This window comes from Mus musculus, chromosome 9, assembly GCF_000001635.26.
Source record: "Mus musculus strain C57BL/6J chromosome 9, GRCm38.p6 C57BL/6J".
NCBI lineage: Eukaryota > Metazoa > Chordata > Mammalia > Rodentia > Muridae > Mus > Mus musculus.
Genome location: NC_000075.6, coordinates 120565337 through 120593068, shown reverse-complemented (window position 1 = coordinate 120593068; position 27732 = coordinate 120565337). Strand labels below are relative to the sequence as shown.

General features: G+C 48.6%; 2 protein-coding genes and 1 long non-coding RNA gene across 3 annotated transcripts in view; all 3 read right to left on the bottom strand.

Moving 5' to 3' along the window:
• Positions 1 to 14995: 14995 nt before the first annotated feature.
• On the bottom strand, positions 14996 to 15738 carry 5830454E08Rik (RIKEN cDNA 5830454E08 gene). Its single transcript, NR_073359.1, has one exon. It is a non-coding gene; the product is annotated as an RIKEN cDNA 5830454E08 gene (long non-coding RNA).
• Positions 15739 to 18415: 2677 nt separating this feature from the next.
• Rpl14 (ribosomal protein L14) lies at positions 18416 to 21552 on the bottom strand. Its single transcript, NM_025974.2, has 6 exons — positions 21528 to 21552; positions 20872 to 20973; positions 20207 to 20301; positions 19394 to 19493; positions 19252 to 19305; positions 18416 to 18974 (listed from the first exon to the last, which is right to left on the bottom strand). The coding sequence occupies exons 1-6, from the start codon at positions 21528 to 21530 to the stop codon at positions 18675 to 18677; spliced, it is 654 nt and encodes a 217-aa protein (NP_080250.1). The 5' UTR covers positions 21531 to 21552; the 3' UTR covers positions 18416 to 18674.
• Positions 21553 to 24741: 3189 nt separating this feature from the next.
• The window catches only part of Entpd3 (ectonucleoside triphosphate diphosphohydrolase 3), a 28510-nt gene continuing 25519 nt past the window's right edge, over positions 24742 to 27732 (bottom strand). Inside the window, exon 11 of the mRNA NM_178676.5 lies at positions 24742 to 26763. Within this exon, the coding sequence (NP_848791.3) occupies positions 26527 to 26763 (237 nt within the window). The 3' untranslated portion in view covers positions 24742 to 26526. The remainder of the gene's footprint in view (positions 26764 to 27732) is intronic.

Genomic DNA, 27732 nt, shown 5'->3' with positions numbered 1-27732 from the left:
TGGGGAGGAGGAATGGGAGGAGGGATGGGAGGAGGGATGGGAGGAAAGATGGGAGGAGGGTTGTCCTCTGGACTTGACACTACACCCATGAACACACTACAGCTGTGGCTATTGACCAAGAGCAAGCCAAGGGGATCAGTGGACACTCCACTGGGCAGCACCAGTTAGCCTCAGTGGAGACAGAGAGAGAAGAGAGACAGACAGACAGACACAGAGAGAGGAGGTTGGAAGAAAAAGTGGGAGGTAGTGAATTGGAGTGTCCAGGGGAGGGAAGAATGGAGAGGATGGTTAGGGGTGTATATGACCAATATACATTGTTTACATGTGTGTAGTTATTGAAAAATAAGTAAAAGGTATTCTATTAAAAAAAAAAAAAAGATCAGAGATGCAGGCTGATGGACCAGGGCAACCTTCACACCCCCAGATGGAATGTGAGAATGTCACTGAGCACGTGGAAAAGTATACTCACCATGCCAAGCCACCATTCCACCCTTTAGACCTTTATCTAAGAGGAATGAAATCCCATGCCCCTGTATCCACACTGGACCACCACCAGTTCTATCACAACACACTGCACAGCTAAGCTAAGTATCTGTTGTATCACAATTCTTTCAGGGTTGGGCATGGGTGGAGCCCAGCTGGAGCCTCTGCTCAGAATGTCCCAGAAGAGCCCTGTGATGGTTAGCTTTGGCAATGTGACACAACCTGGAGTCACCTGAGAAGAGAGAATCAATGAGGGACTGTTCACAGCGGGTTGGTCTGTGAGCATGTCTATGGGGGACCGTTGCAAATGAGTTAAGTGATGAGGAAAGACCCAGCCCTCAGTGGGTGGCACCATTCCCTAGGCAGGCAATCCTGGACTGTTTGAGAGTAGAAAACTGAGCTAAGCACAAGCAAGCAAGCACACATTCATTTCTCTCTGTTCTTGGATGTGGCTGTTTGTGACCAGCAGTTTTGAGTTCCTGCCTTGCCTTCCCCACAATGATGGAAGGTATGTAACCTAGAGTTGTGAGCAGAAATTAAACCCTTTCTCCCTTAAGTTGCTTTTTGTCTGGATACTTTATAATTGAAACTGAAACAATATTAGGACAATCTCCACCCGCAATGAGTGAGCTAGGGAAGACCAGCTAGGGAAGAAATCTTTTCCAGACTCACAGGATGCTGTTGGGAGTTGCTTTCTTGAAGACTTTCAACAGAGGTTCTCATTTTCTCTCTAGCAATTGACTAAAGGCCACCCAGTCCCATGCCATGAGGGCCTCTCCGGAGGGCGGCTTATCTCGTCAAAGACTGCAGGAGTTCATGATGTTGGCTAACAAAGCAGGAGAAACAAACTTGCTCCGTGCGCGGGATACACGCAATACCTACAGCGGCCACAAGAGGGCAAAGAATTCTCCAGGAACTAGAGTTACAAAACTGTCACATGGGAAGTCAAACCTGGGTCTGCTGGCTGCAGGAGCAGACACTTAACCACTTGAGCCATCTCCCCAGGTCTCATAGAGGACGTTTTATTGTTTGGGATTTTGGTTGTGTTTGTTTGCTTTGTCTGGGAGCTATTAGTGCAGGCATCAGACAGAACCATTCCGGTGTAAAGTTTTTCACTTCTGTTGAGACAGGGATAGGACCCCACTCACAATGATACAGATGTCAGATGGGAAATGTCAGGGGTGCAGACCATTCAGGAAGACACTGTCCCGTGAAATTCACAGCTCTTCTGAACATTATTCAAAGATAATGGCCCGGGAGGAGGACTTTGCTCGAAGATGGCTTTGGAACTTTAAGGTATGGGCCAGAGACATGGCTCAGTAGAAACCAGGGCTTGCCTCTAAGCCTGGCAGCCTGAGTCCAATCCCCTGGGCCCCACAAGCTGTTCTCATTCCCACATGTGCACTGTAGAATGTATACAAGTACACATACACACATGAATGAATGAATGAATGAATGAATGAATGAGTGTGATATGAAAGTACAAATCTCTCCTGATTATTGCTCCCTTTAAATACAGAGTATGGGAAGTCCCTCAAGTTAATATCATCTTTTCTGTACTCCCTCACAAATACATCATTCAAACAGCCCCAGAAAGACACTCATCTTCCTGCTGCAGAAAGCATTTGGGGGGGGGGGGGCTGCCACCCAATCTCTGAAAGACCTAACTACCTCAGGCCCACTTGAAGGGCAAGATGCAAAGAGGACAACAGAGAGCAAGAGCTGGAGGTGGAAGAACGGCACGCGGGCTGTGCAAATGTAAGCTGGCCCCAGGAGGCACGCTACTCGCCCAGAGCAAGGGAACACACTGCAGCCGATTTGCACTCTGGGCTCTGTCTACATACTGTTGGGAAATAAAATTAAAATGGGAAAGGGTTTCTTTCTTTTTTAAAGATTTATTTATTATTATACATAAGTACACTGTAGCTGTCTTTAGACACCAGAAGAGGGTGCCATATCTCATTACAGATGGTTGTGAGCCACCATGTGGTTGCAGGGATTTGAACTCAGGACCTTAGGAAGAGCAGTCGATGCTCTTAACTGCTGAGCCATCTCACAGAGGGAAAGGGTTTCTTAGTGAACAAGGAAAGAAGCTTGCAATAGTCCTGGTGCCTGGGAATGAGGCCAGTGTCTTCAGTGAGGTTGAACTTCAACAGCAGGAAGGTGAAAGTTGAGAAATAGATCTTCTCTCAGGGCACAAAGAGACAGATCTCACACCGGGCGTGGTGGCGCACGCCTTTAATCCCAGCGCTTGGGAGGCAGAGGCAGGTGGATTTCTGAGTTTGAGGCCAGCCTGGTCTACAGAGTGAGTTCCAGGACAGCCAGGGCTACACAGAGAAACTCTGTCTCGAAAAACTAAAATAAATAAATAAATAAATAAATAAATAAAATAAACAAGAAACAGATCTCACGATGATGGTCATACATGTCACCGTTGTACTTGTGTGACATTTGCCCTCCTCAGCTCCCTCTTTTCCATTCCTGACTCCTGATTCCTCTGTCATTCATTGTCCTCCCCACAAAGAAAACCCTTCCTTCTGCTTTCCAGACAGGTACACACACACACACACACACACACACACACACACATCCACATGAGAAAAATATTTTGGTTTCCTATCTATGCATATAAGTAAACTGTGTGTGTCTGTGTGTATATGTGTGTGTGTGTGTGTGTGTGTGTGTGTGTGTGTGTGTGTGTGTATGCCCAAGCATGTGTGTATATGTGTGCATGTGTGTGTGCATTGTGCTGTGTATATATGCATCTGGAGGCCAGAGATCGACCTTGGGTGTCTCCCTCCATTACTCTCTACCTTATTTTTTTAAGACACATTATTTTTTTTGTTATTTTTAATTATGTGTCTGTGTATGGATATGTGCACGTGAGTGCAGATGGATCCTCTCAAGAGCAACCAGTGCTCCTAACCACTGAGCCATCTCTCCGGTCCCTCCAGCTTCATTTCTGACAGGTCCTCTCATTGACCCTAGAGGTCATACACTCAACTGCCCAGTGAGTTTGCAGAGATCAGCCTGTCTTTGCCTAGCTAGCGCTGGAGTTACAGCTGTGGGGGTAAAAGCTACAACTGGCTCCTTACATGGATGACAGCTCCAAACTCAGGGCCTCTTGCTTGGTGCAGCAGGCATTTTACCACCTGAGCCCTTCCCCAGACTTGCATATGCCTCTAGGTTCCTTACCCGGGGTAAACATGCAGCCGTCACCTTCCCGAGCCCAGCTTATCTCGCTTAACATGATGAACTCTAGTTCCATCCGTCTTCCTGTAAGTGATGTAACTTCATCCGTCTTTATGACTGAATGACACTTCACTGTGCAGCCTGGGAGATGGCTCAGTGGGTGAGAAAGCACTTGCTGCACAAGCTTGATGACCTCTTCGATCCCCAGACCCATTCAAGACCAGTCTGTTTTGCACAGTGAGTTTCAGGCCAGCCAGAGCTACATGGTGAGACCCGGTGTTATCTGTGAACCCAGCAATGCTATTGTGAGACAGGAGACAGAGTGAGGAGAATCAGCTGGAAGCTTGCAGACCAGCTAACCTAGAGCACAGGGCACAGCAGCTGGAACAAGAGAGATATTATCCGCTCAAGGTGGGAAATAAGAATTGACTCCTGGGCTGGTGAGATGGCTTAGGGGGTAAGAGCACTGACTGCTCTACCGAAGGTCCTGAGTTCAAATCCCAGCAACCACCAGGTGGTTCACAACCACCCGTAATGAGATCTGACGTCCTCTTCTGGCGTGTCTGAAGACAGCTACAGTATACTTAATTATAATAATAAATAAATCTTAAAAGAACTGACTCCTGTCATCTGATCACCATGGGTCTGATCACCATGGGTTACTACAGCAGCACAGGTGCACAACAACAGCACAGGTGCACTACAACACCTGTGCATTACAGCACAGGTGCACTACAACACCTGTGCATTACAGCACAGGTGCACTACAACACCTGTGCATTACAGCACAGGTGCACTACAACACCTGTGCATTACAGCACAGGTGCCCAGGCTTACATGTGCATGCACCCCCCCCCACACACACATATCGATAAAAAATGTTTTATTTTAAAATGGGCTTTCAATAACTCACCAGAGGAAGGGAGAATTTCCTGATCCTGAGAATGGGTGATGGCTGGAGGGTGATCCCAGCCAAGGTCATTGGGGTCTTGGCAAGACATGGTGACGAAGGACTTGCCAGGATCCAGCCTCGGTCTGATTTCCCTCTGTCCTTCTGGTGTTGTTTGTGGCTCAGCTTACAGACACCGGGCAGTGTTCGCCTGGCAGTTTGTCAGTCTACTGGATAAATTGTGTGGTGCTAGCTGGCACTCTGCAGCTATTTGCTGTCAAGAATAATTTAGTAGAGCTATAAAACTTGATTCAACTTCTATCTCGTGCTCCAAATAATGTACAGATAGATATGAATCATCTTTATTCACACATTAGGGTGGGTTCCAGGGAAGAGCAGGATCTATCCAGACCATCTCCCATAAAATCACTTGTTGGCACCAGCAAGCTGGCTTGGTGTATAAAGTACCTGCCATGCAAGGTGGAGAACTGGAATTCAATCTCTAGCACTCACATGAAAAGCCAGCAGAGAAGAGCAGGGTACCACTGCAACCCCAGCACTCCTGCTGTAAGATGTGAGGCAGAGGCAAGAAAACCACTCAGCTCATGTAAACAGTACAGGAGCAGAAACATGAGAGACCCTGCCTCAAAAAGGAGTAAGGAGAGGACTGACTCCAAAAGCTGTCCTCTGTCCTCCACATATGTGCCATGACATATGTATGCACACACACACACACTGACCTCCACATATGTGCCATGACATATGTATGCACACACACATACACTGACCTCCACATATGTGCCATGACATATGTATGCACACACATACACTGACCTCCACATATGTGCCATGACATATGTATGCACACACATACACTGACCTCCACATATGTGCCATGACATATGTATGCACACACACACACACACTGACCTCCACATATGTGCCATGACATATGTATGCCACATACACACACTGACCTCCACATATGTGCCATAACATATGTATGCTCACACATACACACAGACCTCCACATGTGGCATCACATATATATGCACATACACACTGACCTCCACATATGACATAACATATACATACACATACATATACACACTGACCTCCATATATGTGCCATGACATATGTATACACACACACTGACCTTCACAGGTGACATGACATATGTATGCACATACACACAGACCGCCACATGTGCCATGATATGTGTATACATACACACACTGACCTCCATATATGTGACGTGTATGCACGCACACACATTGACCTACACATATGTGCCATGACATATGTATGCTCACACACACACTGACCTTCATATATGTGACATATATATACACACACTCTGACCTCCTCATGTGACATATATATGCACACACGCACATACTAATTACAAAATTAAACATAACTGACAGAGAAGCTTGGTGAATGCACTAACCAAATGGTCCTAACCATCTTATCACTGATGGAATAAACCCACGATGAGTGTATGTCTCAGGATATGACACATTAAGACAAACGCTGTACCCATCCATGTTTCTGTGGAATATAATTTTAAAAAATCCAAAAACGCTTTATACAGAGAAGGGGCTCATTTAACTCATGGTCTGGAGGCTGCTGGTCCAGCCTGTGGTAGAGGCCACCTTGGTAATGCACCAGGGCAAATGTCATCAGGGCAGGAAGTCATATGAAAGGGAGATTCTCACAACTGTCTCCTTGTAACACACACTATCCCCACCAGGGGGCAGTGTCCCTAGGGACTCTAGTACAGGACTCTGGAGACAAGCTGGAGAGACACAGGCAAACCAAACATCCTCCCTGGCAGATACGCATCACTTCTGAAAAACGCAGAAATAACATCAAATTGATAATGAGAAGAAAACATAAGTTTGATAATGTTAGTAGTAAAAGGTTAAAGAAAGACTGCAGGTTGCATTGTCAGTGTAGCTACTGGGTCAAGCCTGGCCCTCCTGGGATGACCACAGCCCCACCTCAGCCTCCGGAGCAGAGAGAAGGAAGAGCCACTCACAGGGTTTCCAGGGGGACAAAGGAAGGTTGTCCTGGAGTGTCCGTGTGTCCAGCCAAACAATCACGACTCTTATCACCTGTTTCTGTGGCAGCTGCTTCCATCTCAAAGGACAACAGTCAATTCAGAAGTGAAAGACACCCTGCTTCATTTCACTCTTCTTAGAAATATAATTTTCTCAAAATCTGGGCCAAGGTGAAATAGAGTTGCAAATGATGCCAAAGGGTGCCCCTTCTCCATGGAGAAGGAAAGTCTAAGCTTGTCAGTTCCCTCACTATCTGCCTCTCCCACACACTGTATTATCCCCTCCCCCCACTCAGAGCGTCTCCCCCCACACTGTTCACACCCCCCACTCAGAGCGTCTCCCCTACATTGTTCACCACACTCAGAGCACCTCCATGCATTTGTTTGTTTAAAAAAATATACTACTGATACTACTGGGGCTGGAGATATGGCTCAGGGGTCTTCCAGAGGTCCTGAGTGCACGCCTTTCCAGAGGTTCAATTCCCAGCGCCGATGTGGTTGGTGACTCACATCTGTAATGGGATCTGATGCCCTCTTCTGGTGTGTCTGAAGACAGCTACAGTGTACTCATATAAATAAAATAAATACTTTCTTTTTTTTGAAGCAGGGTTTCTCTGTGTAGCCCTGGCTGTCCTGGAACTCACTTTGTAGGCCAGGCTGGCCTCAAACCCAGAAATGTGCCTGCCTCTGCCTCCCAAGTGCTGGGATTAAAGGCGTGCACCACCACTGCCCACCCATTTTATTTCTAAAGCGTGTGTGCTTGTGTGTGTGTATGTGTGCGCGTGTGCATGTGTATGTATGCGTGCATGTGCATGTATATGTGTGTGGATGTGTGTGTGCATGTATGCGTGTGTGTGTGTGTGTGCGTGTGCATGTGTATGTATGCGTGCATGTGCATGTATATGTGTGTGGATGTGTGTGTGCATGTATGAGTGTGTGTGTGTGCGTGTGCATGTGTATGTATGCGTGCATGTGCATGTATATGTGTGTGGATGTGTGTGTGCATGTATGAGTGTGTGTGTGTGCGTGTGCATGTGTATGTATGCGTGCATGTGCATGTATATGTGTGTGCGTGTGTGTGTGTATGTGTGAGAGAAAGCCAACTTGTGGAGGCGAGTTGTCTCTTTCCATCACATGGATCCCAGGGATGGAACTCTGCCCATCAGACATAACAGCAGGCTCCTTTACCCACTGAGCCATCTCACCAGCCCCCTCTGCCACTCACTTACTTGTGTAGCATCTGAAAATTCCCCTTCTGGGGACACTGTCCATCCAGTTCTGCGGGAAGCCTCAGCACCGGGGACTTTGGAAAATCAGTAGCAAAGTTCAACCTGAGCTGCCTAGGGCTACACCAGCAGAGTCAGCCGAAGACTTACAAGTAGATGACCACAACAGACATCAGAGAAAGCTCTGCTGTGTTTCCAGTGGCTACTACGGCTGCACGGAGACTGTGTGCCTGCCCATAAGGGGTCTGTCTGAAGGGCTCCAAGTAGGACTGGGGATATCTGTGGGCTCCAAAGGGAGAGATGGAAGCCAAGACATATTACAAACTGCCAGGGGCCACACCCATGTCCCTTATCAAGAATAATCCTCGAAGGGCGTGCTAGCGCATGCCTTTAATCCCAGCCCTCAAGAGGCAGAGGCAGGAGGATTTCTGAGTTCAAGGCCAGCCTGGTCTACAAAGTGAGTTTCAGGACAGCCAGAGATACACAGAGAAACCCTGTCTCAAAAAAAAAAAAAAAAAAAAAAAAAAAAAAGAATAAATCTCCCCAAGGGGTGTCTGTGATATTCACAGACACCCTAAAACAGAATTACATCAGAAAACTACTTTTTGTTGTTGTTTTTTTGCAAGCATACCAGAAACTTAGCAAATCTTAAATACACAAATGTAAAGGTTTCTATATCCACTGCTTCTGACAAGTGTCTAGATATGAATGAGAGTAAAGAACCCGTAGGCAAGCCTGGGATGGTGGCACACTCCTCCCACCAGAGACTCAGGTGGGTTACACAGAGAAACACTGTCCCTAGGAGAAACAAAACAAAACAAAACAAAACAACCAAACCGATCATCATGGACTGATCCACCAGTGTACAGGAAGGCTACTGTAACACGCACACGGCATCCTTTTTCCAGTCACCACTTTCCAGGGCCCTGTCCACAGTAGCACAGGCTTCCCTTCAAGGTTATTACCAAGAACAAATCAAACCCCACTTCATTAATGTCCAGCAACCCTATGGACTCATGCCACCACCCACTGCATTTCCAAACTCCCATTTTGAACTTGGATTTCGTCCAGTGTTGCTTTGTACAGTTGCCCATTCTCCCCCAGGTTTCCACCAAACTCCTGCAAAAGTTCACACAAGAGATACAGTAAAGACTAAGAGTGGCTGGAGAGATGTGTCAGCAGGTAAGAGCACTAACTGGTCTGCCAGAGGTCCTGAGTTCAATTCCCAGTAGCCACATGGTGGCTCACAACCATCTGTAAAGGAATCTGTAATCCCAGCACTTGAGAGGCAGAGGCAGGCGCATTCTGGGTTCAAGGCCAGCCTGGTCTACAGAGTGAGTTCCAAGATAGCCAGGGCTACACAGAGAAACCCTGACTCGAAAAAAAACAAAAAACAAAAAACAAAACAAAACAACAACAAAAAAAAGCTAAGATATTCTACAGCTAGAATAAAGGGTAAAACTAAAAAGGAAAGCCTTTCTGTGTAAAGATGTGACTGTGCACACTAGCTACCACAGGTGTAACGCACACAGTGACTTCTCACTGCTATATCATTCAAGCATTTGCACTGCGGTGGTCCTCAACAAGCTCTGACAGAAACAGCACATCACCATTCTGGAATAATCAGTCATACCAGCATCCCCTATCTCCAACAGCAGTAGCACCCCCTACAGTCAGTGGTGCCAACTCCTCCCGCCCCTGCCCCTCAGTCATTGCTACACCAGGTGAGGTGGCTCAGAAGTTAAAAGCACTTGCTGCTCTTACTGCAGACCCCTGTTCAGTGCCCAACACCCACAACCAGACTGTTCACAACTATCTGTAACTTTGGGGCCAGCAGATTTGACACTCATTTCTGGCCTCTGAGGGCACCTGCATGTGTGTGGCATATATATATATACACACACACACTCCAAATCTGAGAAAACTTGAAGAAAAAAAAAAGAATCTGCCATTAAGTTCTAAAATGCATGATCAGAAGCTCGCTCCAGTTCTCCTGCAGGTATTACATTTCTGGCAACACGCTTCTTCCTGTTTATTGTGTGCCCGTGTGTGTGTGTGTGTGTGTGTGTGCCCGTGTGTGTGTGTGTGCGCGCGCGCGCGCACGCGCACGCGCACGTGGAGGGGTGCATTTTTGCCAAGGAACCCATCTGCCATTTGAAGTCAGCCGTAACTTGTGAGAGTTGGTTCTCTCCTACTGTGGGATCCCAGGGCACAGAACTCAGGGTGTATGGCTTGGTGGCAAGTGCTATGTCACTGGCCCCAGGTCGTTTCTTTTTAATTACAACAGGCCAGGCAGGACAAGTGATTCCCTAACTGACCTTGCAGCTCCCAAGCCTAGCCGACACAGCCGCTGCTGTCAGTGTGCAGAGACCGCAGTGTTCTGTTCTCCACCTACAGTCTGTAAGCGAATTCATTAATGTGTGTTCACGTGGTGCCACCTACTGGTGAGAAGGAGCTCGAGGAAGTGCTAAGCTAAAGCTGCAGGGGGAAGGCCGAGAAGAACTGACAACCGTGAAAGTCTTCACTGTGGGAGCACGGCCCTGGGAGACACACGCGCTAACTGGGCAGATGAAGAGGGTATTTCAAATGCAGCCCAGGAACCAACCAGCACAGCTGGAGGAAAGGGGGGAAGAGGCACAGCTGCAGGAGGGGCTCGCGGCTCCTGCAGAGGAATCTGAGCTGAGGTGGAGGGAGTCCCTGGGGATCACCCTGAGTCAGCTCCATCTCCACCAGGTACAGTTTGAGGTGCTGGAGAAAACTCCTGTACCATCTGAAAGCTCTCCGGCACTTCTTGCATTCACACAGCTTCTCCGCAGAGTGAACAATCTGGTGCTGGAGGAAGGCCACGCCCCTCCGGAAGGCCCTAAGGCTCTCCTTGCAGACGTAGGGCTTCTCTCTGGTGTCTATCATCCAGTCCTGGGTTAAGGCCCCGCTAGAACTCAGATCTTTCCTGCACTGCCTGCACTTGTAGGTGATCCTTCCAGTCGTGGCTGGACCTGAAGGCTTTGCGGCACCCTTTACATTCGAAGGACTTTTTCTCCCAATGTGACTCATCTGGTTACGCAGCAGCATCGAGTTGTAGCTGAGCCTCCCCCCCCCCCGCACCCCCCTCCCCGCATTCTTTACATACTTAGAACGTCAGACCTGGATCCTGGAAGGATCAGATTCGGACTGGAACTGAATGTCTTCCTTGCTGTCCGGTTCTCACAGTCAAAGTGTTGAGAATCATTTCGGAGCACCGCCCCACTAGGGACTCTGCGGGGTGCTATCTCTTAAGAGGCTTCCTGACTGCTGGGTGTGGTGGCACACGCCTTTAATCCCAGCACTCGGGAGGCAGAGGCAGGCGGATTTCTGAGTTCGAGGCCAGCCTGGTCTACAGAGTGAGTTCCAGGACAGCCAGGGCTACACAGAGAAACCCTGTCTCAAAACAAACAAACAAACAAACAAACAAACAAACAAACCAACAACAACAACAACAACAACAACAACAACAAAAGAGGCTTCCTGACTGAAAGGGAGTTCTTCCGCCCTTGGTCCAAGACTCAGTATCTAAGCAATGCAAGCACAAGATGAGAGGCCTTAGCTAGTGCCTAGGAGGAAAGCGGAGCCTGATAAATAATTTTCCTTGCAGAGTGATTTTGAGACATACCTTTGAAATGACTACAAGATCTGAAAGAAGATAATGAGAGGGGCTGGGGAGATAGTTCAGTGGGTAAAGGCACCTGTGGTTCCTCCAGAGGACCCAAGTTCAGTTCCTGGCAGCGTCAGTAGCTCACAACTGCCTGTGACTACATTCCTGGAGGCATCTGGCTCCTTCTGGCCTCTGGCATTGCCCAGACATGTGGTAGTGGTGGTGGTGGTTGTTGTTTTGAGAAAGGGTTTCTCTGTATAGCCTTGAATATCCTGGGCCTCACTTTGTAGATCGGGGGGGGGGGGGGTAGGAGGAGGGTGACTGTGCAGGTGGAAGGGTAGGAGGACAGTGAGTGTGCAGGGGGGGGGGGTAGGATGACACCCGCTGCCTGTCCTCTACAGTCTCATCTGTGACAAACACAACGTAGATCTAGATAGTATGGCAGGTGGAAGTTTTAAAACAAAGTCACTTTTTCCACCACTTATGGCCTAAACATTAAATTCATGCCTGTGACCAATGTCAGCTGGGTCACCAAGGAGCACCATCCTTGACCCTGCTGGAGCCCAGGCCTGCTCCATGCTTCAGAAGACATAAGGAGTTGTAAGAGGCTGTGAGGACAAAGCTGACTCGGGGAGTACCTAGGAGGCGGCCGCCTTTGGGAACTGCACGTGAAGCAGCTCCTCCACACCCAGGTGAGACTCCTTCCCTAGAGCAACTCGAACACCTTTCTACAGAGCTTCGGGGCTCACCAGGACTGCAGCCTCTTGGACACTCTGCGGCCCAGGGCACTTCTCTCTGCAGCTGGGAGACCAGAACAGGTTTGTGAGACAGACATTCAACTAGAGAAGAAAAGGAGGGAAGACAAGTTGAGGACATTTGCCAGTGGGTTCCAGAGACCTCTATCAGCCCACCTTCCTTCAGGCCTGACGGAGAGAGATGGGGACTTCAGAAGATAGAGCAGCATTGGGGGTCTAACCTGGACTCCATGATACAGCCAGGGAGATAGGACCTGGGCCTGGGCCTCTCAAGAGGAATCTCCCTTGGGAAGGATGCTCGTTCAGGTGCTCCCCTTGGGGAGCACTTCCACAATGGTGGACACCAACTCTCTACCCAAGGAAGGAGAGACAGAGATCTCCTTGACATGCCAAAACAGAGCCACACCCTTCCGTGGAGTAAGTGACACGCAGGTAGATACCACAATTACCAGGAATGCCCAGCAACTTAATCATCCTCCCAAGTTGGGGAGCTGAGTCCTTCCTACAGGCATCCAACCCCAAGATCTCGAGAGTTCCCAGAATCCCTGAGGAGGCACCTGTGGCCATAGTTCTCCATCATCATATCTGTACAGACCCTGTTGTGTGCAGGCTGCAGGCTGTTCCACTGACTCTGTGTGAAGTACACAGCCACATCCTCAAAGGTCACCATCCACTGAATCAGCAAACTCCCGATCAAGCTTGAGCGAGACAGGAGGAGCTCTGAGCTTCTGAGGAGTCCACAATCCCCAGCCCTCATGAATCGCAGCCAGCACCACAGCCAGAAACCAATGCACCAATGTTCCCGTTTTCAAATGTGCAGCCCCAGCTCTGTGCCACCCACACGGTCTGGGGTCTCTCACTGCCGTTCCAATCTACAGCCTAATACCCAGGCAATACTCTCTTCCTGGTAACCATAGCAACCAGAAAGGAATATATTCCTGGATTTACAGATTGCCCTTCAAGGAATGATCATCCTCGTGTACTCCTGTGCCACTTGGCTTTTCTAAGTAAAATGCATTTTCTATTAATTCTTTGAGAATTTCATACATGCATACCAAGTATTTTGATAATATTCACTTCCCGATCCTTCCCTAACTCCTCCCACACCCACCCTTCAACCCCCACCCGACCCCCATGTCTTGTCATGTGTGTGCATCTCCACGCCCAATCTGTACTGGTCATATGTTCATGGTGTGGTTGACTACCAGGGGCCACAGCCTTCAAGAAACTGATACTCCCTCCCTGAGAGAGCACCAACTGTCCGTGGCTCCTCAGCTAGGGGTCTGGAGCTCCTGAGCCCCTCCCTCCTCCATGCTAGAATGCAGACCAGCTTGAGACCTCATGTAGGTTATATGCAGGCCACCACAGCTACTGTGGGATCATGACTGCAAAGGCTCTGTTGTGTCCAAAACTCTCTTCAGGGTGAGAGACTCCTCCCTGATCTCTGGTTCTTACAATCTTTCCACACTCCTCCATGATGGTCCCAATCTTGAGTGTGACTGAGATGACCATTTGTGGCTGAGCACACTTATTCCCTGCAGTTTGGCCTGTTGTGAACTTCAGCATTAACCACTGTCCCCTGCAGAAAGGACCTCTGATGCAGTCTGAGCGTTGCACTAATCTGTCTATAGAGATAAATAATTTAGAGGGCAGTTTGACCCCCTGGTTGGGGTCACCCCCTGGGCCCTATAAACACCCACCTGTGGGTCATGTGGTACTAGGCATGTGTTTCCTTCTGTGGGAAGAACCTCAAAGCCAATCAGAAAGCAGTTGGTTTCCCCACGCAACATCAGCCCACTGTTGCACCATGGACAATATTTTGCCAAGCTGGTCATTACTATAGCTTGGTGTTCACAGCTGAAGATTGTTGGTAAATCCACCCTGACCTCCCCACCCCCCAGAAACCTGCACATGACCCTCTGTTACCATGACAACAGGCGGGCAGGAAGTCAGCACCAACTTGATTTGTTTACGTGCCATGACCACGGTTCCACCAACACCGGGATGTGTTGGCTGTCATTCACCCTGACTCCACCCATCTGCAGTGTAGGGAATCAACCCCATTTGTTCCTCCCTAGCTTCTTTTCAGGTTCCCAGCACCAAACACCGTGTAGAGCACCTGAGCTCTGAAAAGTCAGTGCTTTACAAACCATATGTCCCTGTCTCTCGAGAAAGCCAGCTCTCTTCAAAGAGTTTGCGTGTTCTGGCTTCCTAGAAAGAACATCTTTATAACTATGGGTCTGACCCCAATGGAGTCACAGAACTAAATGTGAGTCACAAAAGCAACAGCAAACATCTTCTGAGTTTAGTGACCAAAAAACTGATTTAAATCAAGTGCGTAACAAGTCCAAGGTTTTTCCACCCGTGTGGTAACGAGGCCACCTCAGGTGTAAACATGGTGTGTGTGTTCGCATGACAAGAGTTCAAAAAAGAAGACTCAACTCTCAAAAGTGTCTGTGGAAGGCACTCACAAGCCTCAGGTCACAGCAAACCTCGTTCTCAGCCCCTCCCCTCCTCCAGAAGGTTCAGTGAGTAAAGTTACTTGCTGCATAGCCTGACTACCTGGGTTCCATCTCTTGAACCCACACGGTGGAAGAGTTGATGCTTGAAGGTAGTCATGTGACCTCCACACACCCTCTGTGGCACACACGTCTGTATACACACACAAATAAGTGTATGGGAAGTGAAAGAAAATTCGCACACTGAATACTGGTCTCTTGACAATACGACCACAATGAATGAAGCAAACTCTTCAACACGTTTTAGTTTGTTTTAATGGATGAATGTGGTCAATGTCCGCCACACAAACTCAGGTACTCCCAGAGATCCCTGGAAGAACCTGGAGTGATAGGAGGTTGTGAAATACTCCGCAGGGACTCTGGGAACCAAACTTTGTTCCTCTGGAAGAGCAGAAGGTACTCCAACACAAGGTGTAACCCAGGCTGGCCTCAACTCCTGATATTCCTGCTTCTGCCTCTTCAGCATATCCTACTAGCAACGGACACCAGAACCAGCTCAATAATGAACTTCCTAACTTCAGCAGGTGACTCTCGTTTGCAGACACTCACGGGATGTTCTGGCATGGTTCTCCTTTCTTCCACTAGCATCTGCAACGTAAGCCTCACCACTCCCAATATAGCCTCCTGTGGTGCGTGGGTTCCGTATCTCCCACTGTGACACCCCAACCTCCTCGGACATCCCCATCCAAAGTCTTCCTGCCTCCCACGCAGGTCTCCACTCTGCAGACTGCGCGCTTACAAGGCACGAGTGTCTGACGGCGAGGGGACAGAAATGATGCTCCGCGCCCCGGGGACGCCTCCTGGGGCCCAATGCGTCCCTGGGCACGGAGGGGGGGGCAACATCGGATTGTCCACTCGTGGCAGGCTGGGAACGCTGAAGGAAGGTTGCACTTCTGACCCAGCACCGGGCGCAGTAAGTCAACGTCCGACTCGCCCGAACTATCTACAGGGCCAAGCCCCGACCCGGAAGCGCGAGCGCACTCCGGCCGCTCTAGGAGTTCCGGAGGCCTCATCTCGGTGATAACACCGCCCCACCACTTGTCGGTCCAGCGGAGTAGGAGGGGTTTGATGTGGCTCAGGGCGCCTGCGCACTTGCGCAGACTCCCGCGCATCTGCTCTGAAGATCTGAGAGGTGCGCTTTGAGACGTTTGGGTGCGTGCGCATCTGGGCAGCAGGTGGTAAGCGTTGCCCGCTCCGGGCAGAAATTATACAAATTCGCTTGAGCGATCTCTCTGGTACCAATTTTAAATAGCAACATTGATTGGGGAAAAAAAAAAAATCACACCCCCACAAATAAAGATTGGACATCAGTGTGCAGTTTCTCATGCTGATACGGCCGGAAAATTAGCTTAGCCGGTCACTTCTCAGCACCAGGTGGCTCAACTGAGCACCAGAAATCTAACGGCCTCTTCTGGACTGCCTGACCCTGCACTCACAGCATATACCCACAAAGACACAAATCATCCTGAAAAGTATTTTCATAGACTCAGCAGTTAATAACACCTGTTGCTCTTGCAAAGGGCCAAGACTCAATTCTAACAGCCATATGGTGGCTCACAATCCTATTCTAAGGGACCCAACATTCTCAGACACCACAATGAGGCACAGACCTAATATGCTGGCAAAACTCATTTGCATAAAACCCCAAACTTTAAAATGGTAAAGCAGTAAAAATGATAAGGTAGGAAAAGCTTATTTCTTACTGGACACGATGGTACTTATCTGTAATGCTAGCACTACAAAGGCCTAGACAGGAACCAGAAGCCCTACCTCAGACAATGTTCAAGGTGTGTGGTGGTTGATGGCCTATGCTGGAGGCTAAAGCATGAAGTCCCCTGGAGGCGGACAATGGTGGTGCACGCCTTTAATCACAGCACTTGGGAGGCAGAGGCAGGCAGATTTCTGAGTTGAGGCCAGCCTGTTCTACAAAGTGAGTTCCAGGACAGCAAGGGCTATACAGAGAAACCCTGTCTCGAAAACAAAAGACAGACAGACAGACAGACAGACAGGCAGAAAGAAAGAAAGGAAGAAAGAAAGAAGAAAGTCAGTCAGGCCCCTGGAGCTCAGAAGCCAGAAAAGCAAAGTGAGACCTTGTTTCCTGAAAGTTATCAAGTCCACAGCAGTCCCAACGCTAAGAAATCCTTCATAAATACCCCTGAAAACCAATCACCAAATACCTCACTGAAGTAACCATGCTTTTGAAACTGCTGGCTCCCAGGCACTGTTGTCCTTGATTTCAGTCCCCTCCTCCCCTGTCCCCTTACCTCAGGCTATACCAGTAAAGCCAGTTCCAGGTGCTAAGTTCTTAACCACCAGCATTTCAGTGCAAAAGGACTTGGCCCTCCTGCCAGCAGCCAACCTGAGTATACCTAGATATGGGCTCTGTTGCAGAAATCCACTTCCTGCAGTCCTTTAATTCCCAGCCCTGGGAAGAAAACTGCTGCTTCCTGACAAATCACTTGCTAGTTCAAAACAATACCCATTCTACCCCACTCCCGTGTGCAGACCAGGAATCCTGGGTGGCAAGGCTGGAAATGTCAAGATTACAGTTGAGTGTTGTCTACTTTCCCACAAGCCTCAACAGGCCACCTTTCGGACTATCTACAATTCTACCATGTAGAATTCTTGCCGGCAATGCTCTGGGGGGTGTGGGGAGGGTGCTGTTTAATGAAGCCAGACTCTCTTTTTCCTACTAAATTCTGTGGGGTGAATTATCCCAGTCTGTATGCTTTAATCCCTTTCTCAGAATCCCTAAATATGAGCCCATGAACAGGTGGCTTATGAAATATGGGATCACCACCTTCCTGATAGCAGAGTAAGTGCCTAGACACGTGTTTTCAACTTCCTTCCCACTAAGCCAATCAGGACTGGCTAAACTGAAGTACCAGTTTGGGGTTTTTTGATTTTGGTTTTTCGAGGCAGGGTTTCTGTGTACCTCTGGCTGTCCTGGAACTCACTTTGTAGACCAGGCTGGCCGTGAACTCAGAAATCCACCTGCCTCTGCTTCGAGTGCTGGGATTAAAGGCGTGCCGCCACCACACCTGGCCCAGTTTTTGTTTTAATCACATGACCTACCTCAGTTCCAGTTGTCACTTCCCATTCTCTTCAGGAGCCCTGTACCTTCCTGTCCCTGGCTGCCTCAAAGGTTCACACCCATCTCTGCCTCACGTCCCTTTCTCAAAGGCTAAGAGGACTACTCCACATTGCACTATTTCCTAGAAATAGCCTGAATCCTGCCCTCAATCTTCCACCTGCTATTTCACAGGGTAGACGCAGAGCCCACAAATGCTGTTGACAATGACAGGACTCCCCCCATGCAGGGTCATTCCCACCTGGTATTCCAGTGTCCACCTGTCCAGGTGTAAACTGTGGACAACAAGACTCAAAAGCACCCAGTGTGCTGGGAATAACCCTGCAAGTAATCCACCCCCACTTCTCACAAATAACACTTCCTGCTTTTCAGGAGTCCACCCTTTGTGAGGACCAAGATTCTCTCCAATCATCCACTTTCCTAGAAATATTCAAAGCCTGTTTTATAATCCAAAATTATCAAAATCATGCTGTGGAAAGAGAAGAAATGCCAAATGTATCACACATGCGAGGCAGGCAAGCCCAGCCCCACGTATCTTTCAACAATTATACTCGACTATGGTTCATCAAAATGAAGGAATTCCACCCGTTGGTGGGAAATTTATTTGTTAGGGTTAACGACACTGTTGTACTGTCATGGTACCCCCTGTATAAAGGATCAGTTTGACTCTGGCTGTATGCTAAGTACTAAGGCCTGGGTAGAATGAGTTTAAGTAGCCCATCCTATCTACAATCCCACCAGTCTATTTCCCACTTGGCGACAAGCTTAGAGTCCACACATGAGATTTACCACCGTCAAAAAGAACCTTTATTATTCTGTGTAGCCTCACGCTTTCTTGCCAGCCGCCTTTGGAGCAGGTGCTTTCTGGGCTGGGGTCTTCTGACCCTTCTGACCTTTAGCAGGAGGTGCTGCCTTCTGGCCTGCAGCCTTCTGAGCAGGAGCCTTCTGGCCTGCAGCCTTCTTGCCTGGTCCTGTGGCCTTCTTGGCTGGGACTTTAGCTTTAGCAGCAGCAGCAGCTGCAGCCGCCGCAATGGCAGCTTTGGCCACAGCTGCTTTTTTGGGAGAAGCTTTCAGGATAGCAGCTCTTTGAAGTTTCTTTACTTCAGTCTTGATTATTCTGTTCCTCTGAAAAAACACAGAAGAGCACTTGCTACACTCACACAACAATACGCCTTATGTCCATTGTTAGAAATTAAACTGCTTCCACACACATAAACTATAGAGAGATTATTTCCAAGACTCATTTGGTCATTAAGCCAGCTACTTTTACCCTGAGCAATCTTGCTGGCCCTAACCTATCAAGAGCTATAAACATCAATTACACACAACACCACAAAATAGGGACTGGCTACTCTTCCCTCATTACCCTACAGCCAATATAAATGTACATCTGAAGACTTACCATTTTCTTTGCCTTCATGACCTTGAAACGATCAAAGTCTGTCATCTTGGCTTTCTGTTAAAAGAAAAACAAAACTCAACTGATCTCCCCTGACATCTCAAGCACATCCCGCCCTCCAGAACTCAAAGCTTTGTGCCTTTACCCTTTCTCTGGCATCAATTTTCTTGGCCCATCTTGTGGCTGCCCATTTCGTATTGATATCCGCCTTCTCCCAAGCTTTTCGGACATACTTCTGGCGGGCACTATGAAGATCAAGTCACATATTACTCAATCAGCTTTATGGTAGGTCATGTCAAAAAAATATTTCAAAGTACACTTACCACTGCTCACACGTGTGCATAAAACCATGTCCCTTTGTAAATAACAAAAGCTGCTCCTTACACCTGCTATATTTTGCACATTAACTTGGCTAAGTTTCTTAACCACTAAAAACTTCTGCGCTTCGGTGAACCCTAGATTCACCTGTAGTCACTCCGGTACATGGTGACCATAACCACTCCACCAGCACCCCTCAGTTGGCATCTGTCTCAGAGACCACCCAGGTTAAATCCACTCTGTGGTGGCTCATTACAGCAGGTGCTTCATTGTACCAATCATTGCTGATGACAACCACACAGTGCTGCAGGACAGTCTTAATCTGCACCCCTCTAAAACACAACAAACCCCATCACTAAGGTGACTCAGACCAGAAGACTGCAAATTTGGGGCCAATTTGGATATATGAGAGCAGACATTTTCACGGAACTTATTGTGTGTGTGTGTGTGTGGGGGGGGGGGAGACACGGGACCCAAACAGGAACTTCATAATGGCAAAACGACCTGGGCAATTTTAAGTCAGTAAGTCTGTTTGTTAGATATAGGCCCCTTTCCTTGGTTGGCTCCAAACCATCTGTATTATCCGTGTATATATAGACTGTGGCACCAAACTGAAAAGCAACTTAGAACAAGGTGTTACCTGTGTGGGAACTTGAGGATGAAGTCAGTGAGCTGCATGCATTTGAAGGGCATGGCCTGCCTCCTCACCCGAGTACAGGGTCCATCCACTAAAGCCTAGGATACAAAATCAAGGACCTCAGACAGGCATCTAAAGTTCAAGATGGCTGTAACCTCTACGTAATTTCTAGCCCTTTCTGGACGAAATGTACATTACCATTCAAATGAAGAAAATGCACGTTTGTGAACCCAGTATCCTAAAAGCCTCCACTGTGGTATTTTCAGACAAGGTCAAGCAGCCCAGGCTAGTGGCAAACTCCTGCTTCTCCTACCTTATCCTCCCAGAGCCTGAGGTAGCAGGAGCCACATCTATCTTTAGAATCCAGGGACTCTAGCAAGCACTCTACCAACAGAGCCGCACCTCCAGCTCACTGAAGTCTTCTCAGTTACCTCATTTAAACTCACCTGCATTTGCCTGCCTCGTTTACCCGGTGAATTAGTGCTGTAAGATGAGCTAACTCTACCCAGTGCTTCAAACTCCGTGGCCAGTGTTTCCTCAATGGTAAACCTGTAATCTAAAGAACTCCACCCAAGGACCACTCTAGCTACCCTGAGTAACATCTACGGTGCTGTCGATCTTACGGCCACGTTAAATAAAGATTGTAAAATACTCCGTCCCACACGTACCCTGTTCTGATCAATGACATCTACAATTGCGACCAGCTTTCCAGCATGGGGCCCGAAGGAAATGTAGGCCACCCGGCCAACCTCCACGTAACGCCTGAACACCTAAAACAGGAAAAGAAACAAGGGTTGGCTTTAAATATTCCAAGTCCGCTGCTTACCGGCAACACAGGGCTCGGGGCCGCCCTGGGAGACGAGTTTGAACTTAGTAGCCAGCATTTTTTAACTTCAAGTATCCCGTGGCCACTTTCCCAGCACACGAGCTCCCTGGATCCGCTCTTACCCATGTTTGATACTCCTTTAGTTCTCATACAATTAATTCATCGTTCAATCCACTGAACCACTCCCCGGTTCGCTTTTTCCGGAGAAAAAGAACTGAAGGGAGCTCATGAGGAGCCAGGCCGCCGGGCAGGTCCGAGGCCGCAGCAGCGCCGCCATCCCCGGACCTCAGGCCCAGCCACTCCCGCCACTGCGCACGCGTGGCCCCGGTAGTGCGGTCCACGCGAGCCGCGCTCCCTGCGGGCTGGGTTCCACGCCCCGCTGCCTCCCCACGCGCTGGCCGGGTCGCGCAGAGCCACTCCACGCCGGGGCTCCCCCGCCCGGGGCAGAAGACGGGCGTCGCGACGGCCGCACTCGGAGCTCTCGGCACACACACTCACCATGTTGGCGGCGCTCAGCGAGAAGAGAGAGGGCCCGCCCTGCCGTGCGCATGTGTCGGCAGAAGCCCCGCCCCCGACGTCCAGCGTGCCCACCGATTGGTCGACGGGGAAACGTGCGTGCTTTTACGCATGCTCACTGGGTTATGACATGGCGGTTCCGGCTCTCTATGGACTGCTTCTCCTCAGACACGTGCAGTGAGCTTGGCGTTGTAATTTCTCCTTTCTATTTTGTTTGGGTTTGGGATTTTGGGGACAAGGCCTTTTAGTGTAGGCCTTCCACACTGTATAATCCAAGCAGGCTCGCTCGCAGCAATGCTCCTGCCTCAGTCTCCCAAATGTTGGCATGACAGGGCGGTCACTCCTGAGAACTTTAGGGATAGGAAGGACTCATAGGATGAACTGTCTGTCCCCAGCCCACTTCCCTTTTCTTCTGTATACACAGGATATAATTAAGACACAGCCGAGGGTGCTGGCGCTCGCCCTTAATCCCAGCCCTCGGGAGGCAGAGGCGGAAGCAAATCTGGATTTAAGGCCGCTTCCCCTACCAAGGAGACATACTGAGACATTGTCTTAAAAGTCCAAAGACACAGGGCTGGAGAGATGACTCAGCTGTTAAGAGCACTGACTGCGCTTCCAGAGGTCCTGAGTTCAAATCCCAACAATCATATGGTGGCTCACAACCATCTGTAGTGAGATCTGACGCCCTCTTCTGGGGTGTCTGAAGACAGCTACAGTGTACTTACATATAATAAATAGGCCGGGGGGTGGGGGGAGGCGGGCGGGGGAAAGGGAATATATTTCACAGATATGCCTCTTATGGAGGCATTCCTCCAAGTGGGGCTCCCTCCTCCCAGAGGACCCTAGCTGTGTCAAGTAAACAAGAGCAAAGGAGCACACTGGGTGCCTTCCTCAGTCACTCTTCTTCCGGTCTTTATGAGACAGCCTCTCACTGAACCCAGAGTTTGCCAGTTCAGATAGGCATGCTGGTCACTGAGCCCCAGGGGCACACTTGTCTCTACCTCCCCAGGATGACCACTGCAGGCCATCGATCCTAACTCTTCCTAACTCTTCATGTGTGTGATGGGGATCCAAATTCAGGCCTTTACAACATTAAGCACTTTACATACTCTTTTATGTGTGTGGAGGAATAGTCCCCTTGGAGGCCATTAAAGCTAGAGCTATGAATGAGCTGGAAACAGAACTCAAGAAAGCATTCAACTGCTAGTCATCTCTGTGGCTCTGAACGAACCCCATTTCAGACATTTTATTTTATTTTATTTTATTTTATTTTATTTTATTTTATGTGTATGGGTGTTTGTGAGCACCAAGCGCAAACAAACTTAGTACCTGCAGAGGCCAGGAGAGGGCATCACATCCTCTGGAACAGGAGTTAACAGAAGATTATGAGCTGCCAGCCTCTCTCAATAAATTCCTCATCCTAACGAGTCTGCTTTTGCTGAAGAGTGAAGCGGTACTGAGTGAGGAATCCCAAGGAAAAGCTCTCAGTCAGGACAGATGCCGAGAGCTCAGTGAAAAGATGTTCCAGACAAGAGGGACGGAGAATCCTTGCCACCTGCAACTCATGCACTCGGCCGGCGGGTCCTGGAGAGCTCGGTCCTGGAAAGCTTCACTGCCGGGAGCTTGGGGGATGAGACAGGAACCAACCAGCAGTGGACTCGGGAGTGTGGCAGAGCAGGGAAGAGTTTTCCTGGGGCACGTGGGAACCAGGATTCAAACCCCAAACTACCAAAATGAATACACTTAAAGTCAATCACAGTGGTTCAGGGAAAGAAAAAAGTTCACCTGTTGTTCTTAAACATGCAGCTCTTATATTTCCTTGATTTTTTTTATTATTAGGTCATTTTTTTTTTTTTTTTTGGAAAGGAAGCCTTAGATGAAACCTCAAATTCACAAGTAAAAATATTGCATATAAGCCATGTGCAGTGGTGCATGGCTATAATCCCAGCACGCAGCAGGCTTGGGTAGAAAGTGCCAAGAGCTTGAGATTAGCCTGGCATACATAGTAAGCACCAGCCGGGCCACATGGCAAAACTTTCTCAAATGAAAACAAAGTATGGAGCCGGGCGTGGTGGCACACGCCTTTAATCCCAGCACTCAGGAGGCAGAGGCAGGCAGATCTCTGAGTTCGAGGCCAGCCTGGTCTACAGAGTGTGTTCCAAGACAGCCCGGGCTACACAGAGAAACCCTGTCTCATAAAACAAAAAAAAAAAGAAAAGAAAACAAGTAGGGGAAGTGGCCTACTTGGTAAGGAGCTTGCCATGAGAACCTAGTTCAACTCCTGGAGCCCACATTAGGAAAAAGAAAGAAAGACAGCTAGGTGTGGTAGAATTATCTTGTAATCCCAGAGCTGGGGGTGGGGAGTGAGACAGGCCTGATTGGGCAGCACTGCAGTGAGCTGACTCAGCTCCTCCCTGGGCCCCTCTCTGGCGTTGAGATATTGGTTAGATTAACCTCTTATCTCTTTCCCTCTGTGAAATGGCATTTAAGAGTTTCCTCTGTATGCTGGGTGTTGTGGAACACACTTGCAGTCCCACCACTGTACCAGTGCTTTCAGGTCTGAGCTGGAGATTAGGTGTGAACGTGTGAAAAACACTACCTCAGTGTGAGCTGTAGTGGAGAGCCAGGGGTCTTGTCTGGGGTGCTCTGTGTGTGTGTGTGTGAGTGTGTAGTACTAGAGTATGTGTGAGACAGTATGTGTGTATGTGTGTGTGTGAGACTGTGTGTGTCTTCATGGTAGACACTTGGGGTATGGTGTAGGGTCTGGGTATCCGTAGGAGGAGCACAGCCATAAGGGCCATTAGAGTTGGGATAGCTGGGACAGTGTATGGATATGGGGAAGTGTGGCTTTCCCAGTGTGTAGACCCAGCAGGGTTGAGATACCTGTGGTATACATAAGACAGGAGGGACCCAGCTGATGGAGGGTTATCTGACAGAGCTTTCTCACAGGGGTGACAAACACAGACGTGTCAAAGGAGACATGGCCTTGGCAAGAGAGGCACACAGCTGGTTTTCTAATGACTACAGCCTTCCAACTAGCACCTTGTTATTCAGCCATGATCTTCAGCATGCACTCTTTTTAAAGGAAACAAACAATGTTCTGGTTTTATTCAATGCTTGTTTGTTTTTAAGTGAAAAAGCTGTGGGTGGGGCTTCTAGGAGCTAGAGATTGGCATGTAAAATTAAGATACTTGACTTTGTTTTTAAAGATTTATTTTACTTCTATTTAAAATCTATTCCATAACTTTTATGTCTATGGGCATTTTGCTTGCATGTCTGGCTGTGTAGCACATGCATTCAGTGCTGGAGAAGGCTAGAAGAGCCACAAGCTGTTTTGAGCTGCCATACTTATGCGGGGAACTGAACCCAGATCCCATAGAAGAGCAGCCAGTACTCTTAGCCAGTGATCCATCTTTCCAACCCCTATTTTTATTTCTGACTTATGCATCTTGGTGAGTTTTTGCAAGACCTTCTCTCAAAACCAAAACAAAGGCTGGGGCGATGGCCAGTCAGTCAGTAAGAAACATGCAAGGCTGAATTCATGACCCAGAACTCATGTCAGTCAATAAATAAATAAAACATGGAATCCCAGCCCGGAGGAGGCAGAGACAAAGCTATACAGTGAGAATCTTTCTTCCTTTTAAAAATACCACCTTGTGTCCTTAGGAGAAAGGGCATCATATTTAAGTTAACAAATACACGCTGCAAAATAAAAATAAGAATTTATTCCATATGGAGCCAGCAAACAGCCATGAGACACAGCATTGATTTGTAGCTTGTAGCTACTGAACTTGAAGACCTTTCCCATCCCACTTTGGAGGCAAATATTCCTGAGACTGCCTTCTCTTTTCCCAAAGTCAAGATGTGTAGCAACTCTGCAGGGAGAAATGTAGGGATGTCTTTGGACAGGATCCTGTATACCTGTGGGAGCAGTGGGGAAAAAAGCACACCCCATGTTTATAGCCCAAAGGCACCCTGAGCAGGAGCTCTGCCGGGTCAATGAGATCCCCTCACTGCCCCCCCCCCCAGTACAGTCCATACTGGGTGTGATTTACAAGAGGACACAGCAGGGAGACAGTTACACAAGGAGGACACATGCCTAGTAGCAACCTCATGACCAGAGCTCCAAGTGGGCACTCCAAAATAAGAATAGGGACTCTGTATTTAGGGACTTCTGTGTGTCTTTGTGCTTCAGGTCTGCCTACATGACATAGGCCATCTGTCCTTGAGGCTGAATCTTCTTAGGCTGGGCGTGTGACTCGGTTGGTCAAATAGTTGCCTAGAATGCATGAAGCTCTGGGGTTCCACCCCGAGGACCTCACAACCCATAATCCCTGCCCTCAGGAAAAGAACAGATATCAAGGCTGCTCTTGGCTACATAGTGGGCAGGAAGCTAGCATGGGCTCCATGAAACTGTCTCAAAATGCCATCATCTTCCCCACTAAATGCTACTAGCTACCAGTCAGGGAGCTTAATGCTTATGAGATTGCTAAAAAAAAAGCATTAGTGACTTGAGATAGGGCTCGACTCAACTAAAATACAGGAAGGTCTTGCAAAGGAACTCTAGGTCAAAGCCACAGGGTGGGGTGAAGTATCAGAGTCGGAGCCTTCATGGGCAGCTTGCTAGGAAGAGCACGGAGGGAGAGAAAAGGGAAACCGAGCCCGTGGTCAATTCTTCTGCATTAAATTATATTCTCAACTTCCTCTGGAGTAGACAGAGTGAAGCCCCTGACACCAACAGCCAGTGTCTCCTTGATTCCCAGTGGATCAGCAAGCAGGTAGGGAGGATTGCAAAGGCAGTCCCCACTGGGTGGATGAGGGACTCCCAGGAGGTGCTCTGGCAGGAATCAGTGGCTGAGAGGCACATGACCTTGGCATTTAAGCACGGGACAGGTCCTGGTGGCAGCCACTTCACTCACACTGTGTGGTGTCACTCTGGTGGGTTCTGGCAGCCTGGGGTGACAGGTGCTGCTTGGAAGGCTCAATCAGAATCCACTGCTTGGTCGAAGGCATTCTCAGAGCGCTCCTTTGTCCTGAATGATGAACATAGATACAGAAGAAATGCCAGGCACAGCAAGGCGATAGCTGTGAAGAAGGCCAGGACTCCCATAAACACCGGTGGCTGTATGGGTAGATGGATCAGGGGACTTCCAGCTGGGATCTGGTTGGTCAAGCTGAGCATGTAGCCAAGGGACCAGGCGATGCTGCTGTTCCCCACCTGTGGAGGACAGTGGATGGCTCAGGTCTCAGGCAGAATGGTCCATTCCCAGCCCACACTAGACACCCCAAAAGGGAACTGTGATCTAAGAAGGCCTAAGGGTTTGCCTGTTCTCTGACACTAGAGCCACAAAGAATTGGGGTTCCACCTTCAGTACTACAGATAATCAGAAACTGAGTTCCTTACAAGCCCATTGCATTCCTGTTGTGCAGGGAACAGGCCTGTTTGTGGTTAAAGAAAGGGTTAGAATGTGTTTTACCCAACCTAAGACTGGTTCCTAGGAACGGGCCCAGCCCTAATGGGAAGCTTTGAGTTAATTTCTTCTGATAAGTCTATCTATCTTCCCTTTTCCCTTCTTTCCCTCCTCGCCTTTCTCTTCCTTCCCCTCCCCCCTTTTAAAACAGGATCTCCTTATGTGAACCCTCCTAGTCTGGAACTCACTATAAAGACCAGACTGGCCTTGAACTCAGAGACCCACCTGCCTCTGCCTGGGATTAAAGGTGTGTGTCAGCACACCTGGCCCTTCAATCCGATTTTTGACTGTCATGTTTTGAGACTGTTTTCTTAGGCATCTCCTTATTTTGAGTTTGCAATCTTTATAGTGAACCAAACTTATCATCTGTACTCTTCATCTCAAATAATGTTCTTCTTCAAAATAGTTTAGCTAGATAGTAAATGACAGTACCTTGGTTAGCATTTGCTTGATATTTATTCAGATTGCACTTTTACGTGTGTACATGTGTGTGTGTGTGTGTGTGTCCACGAGTGTTTGGGTGCCAGTGTCCACGAGTGTGCGCACATTCTTGTGCGTGTGTGCATACCACAGCGTGAATGTAGAGATCATCAGACAACTTTCAGGAGCATAGGTTCTTCCCTCCCACTGTGTGGATCCTACAGTGGAACTCAGAGTCAGGTCTGGAGACAAGCACCTCTCTCCACTGAGCCATTTTACTGGCCCTTTGCTTGACA

Excerpts from the sequence above, each read along its gene's own strand:
- Rpl14 (NM_025974.2), bottom strand. Across the intron at positions 20,302-20,871 it reads ATGTCATTGATCAGAACAGG|GCTTTAGTGGATGGACCCTG; the intron begins GTACGTGTGGGA and ends TTTGTATCCTAG. Across the intron at positions 19,494-20,206 it reads ATCCTCAAGTTCCCACACAG|TGCCCGCCAGAAGTATGTCC; the intron begins GTAACACCTTGT and ends TGATCTTCATAG.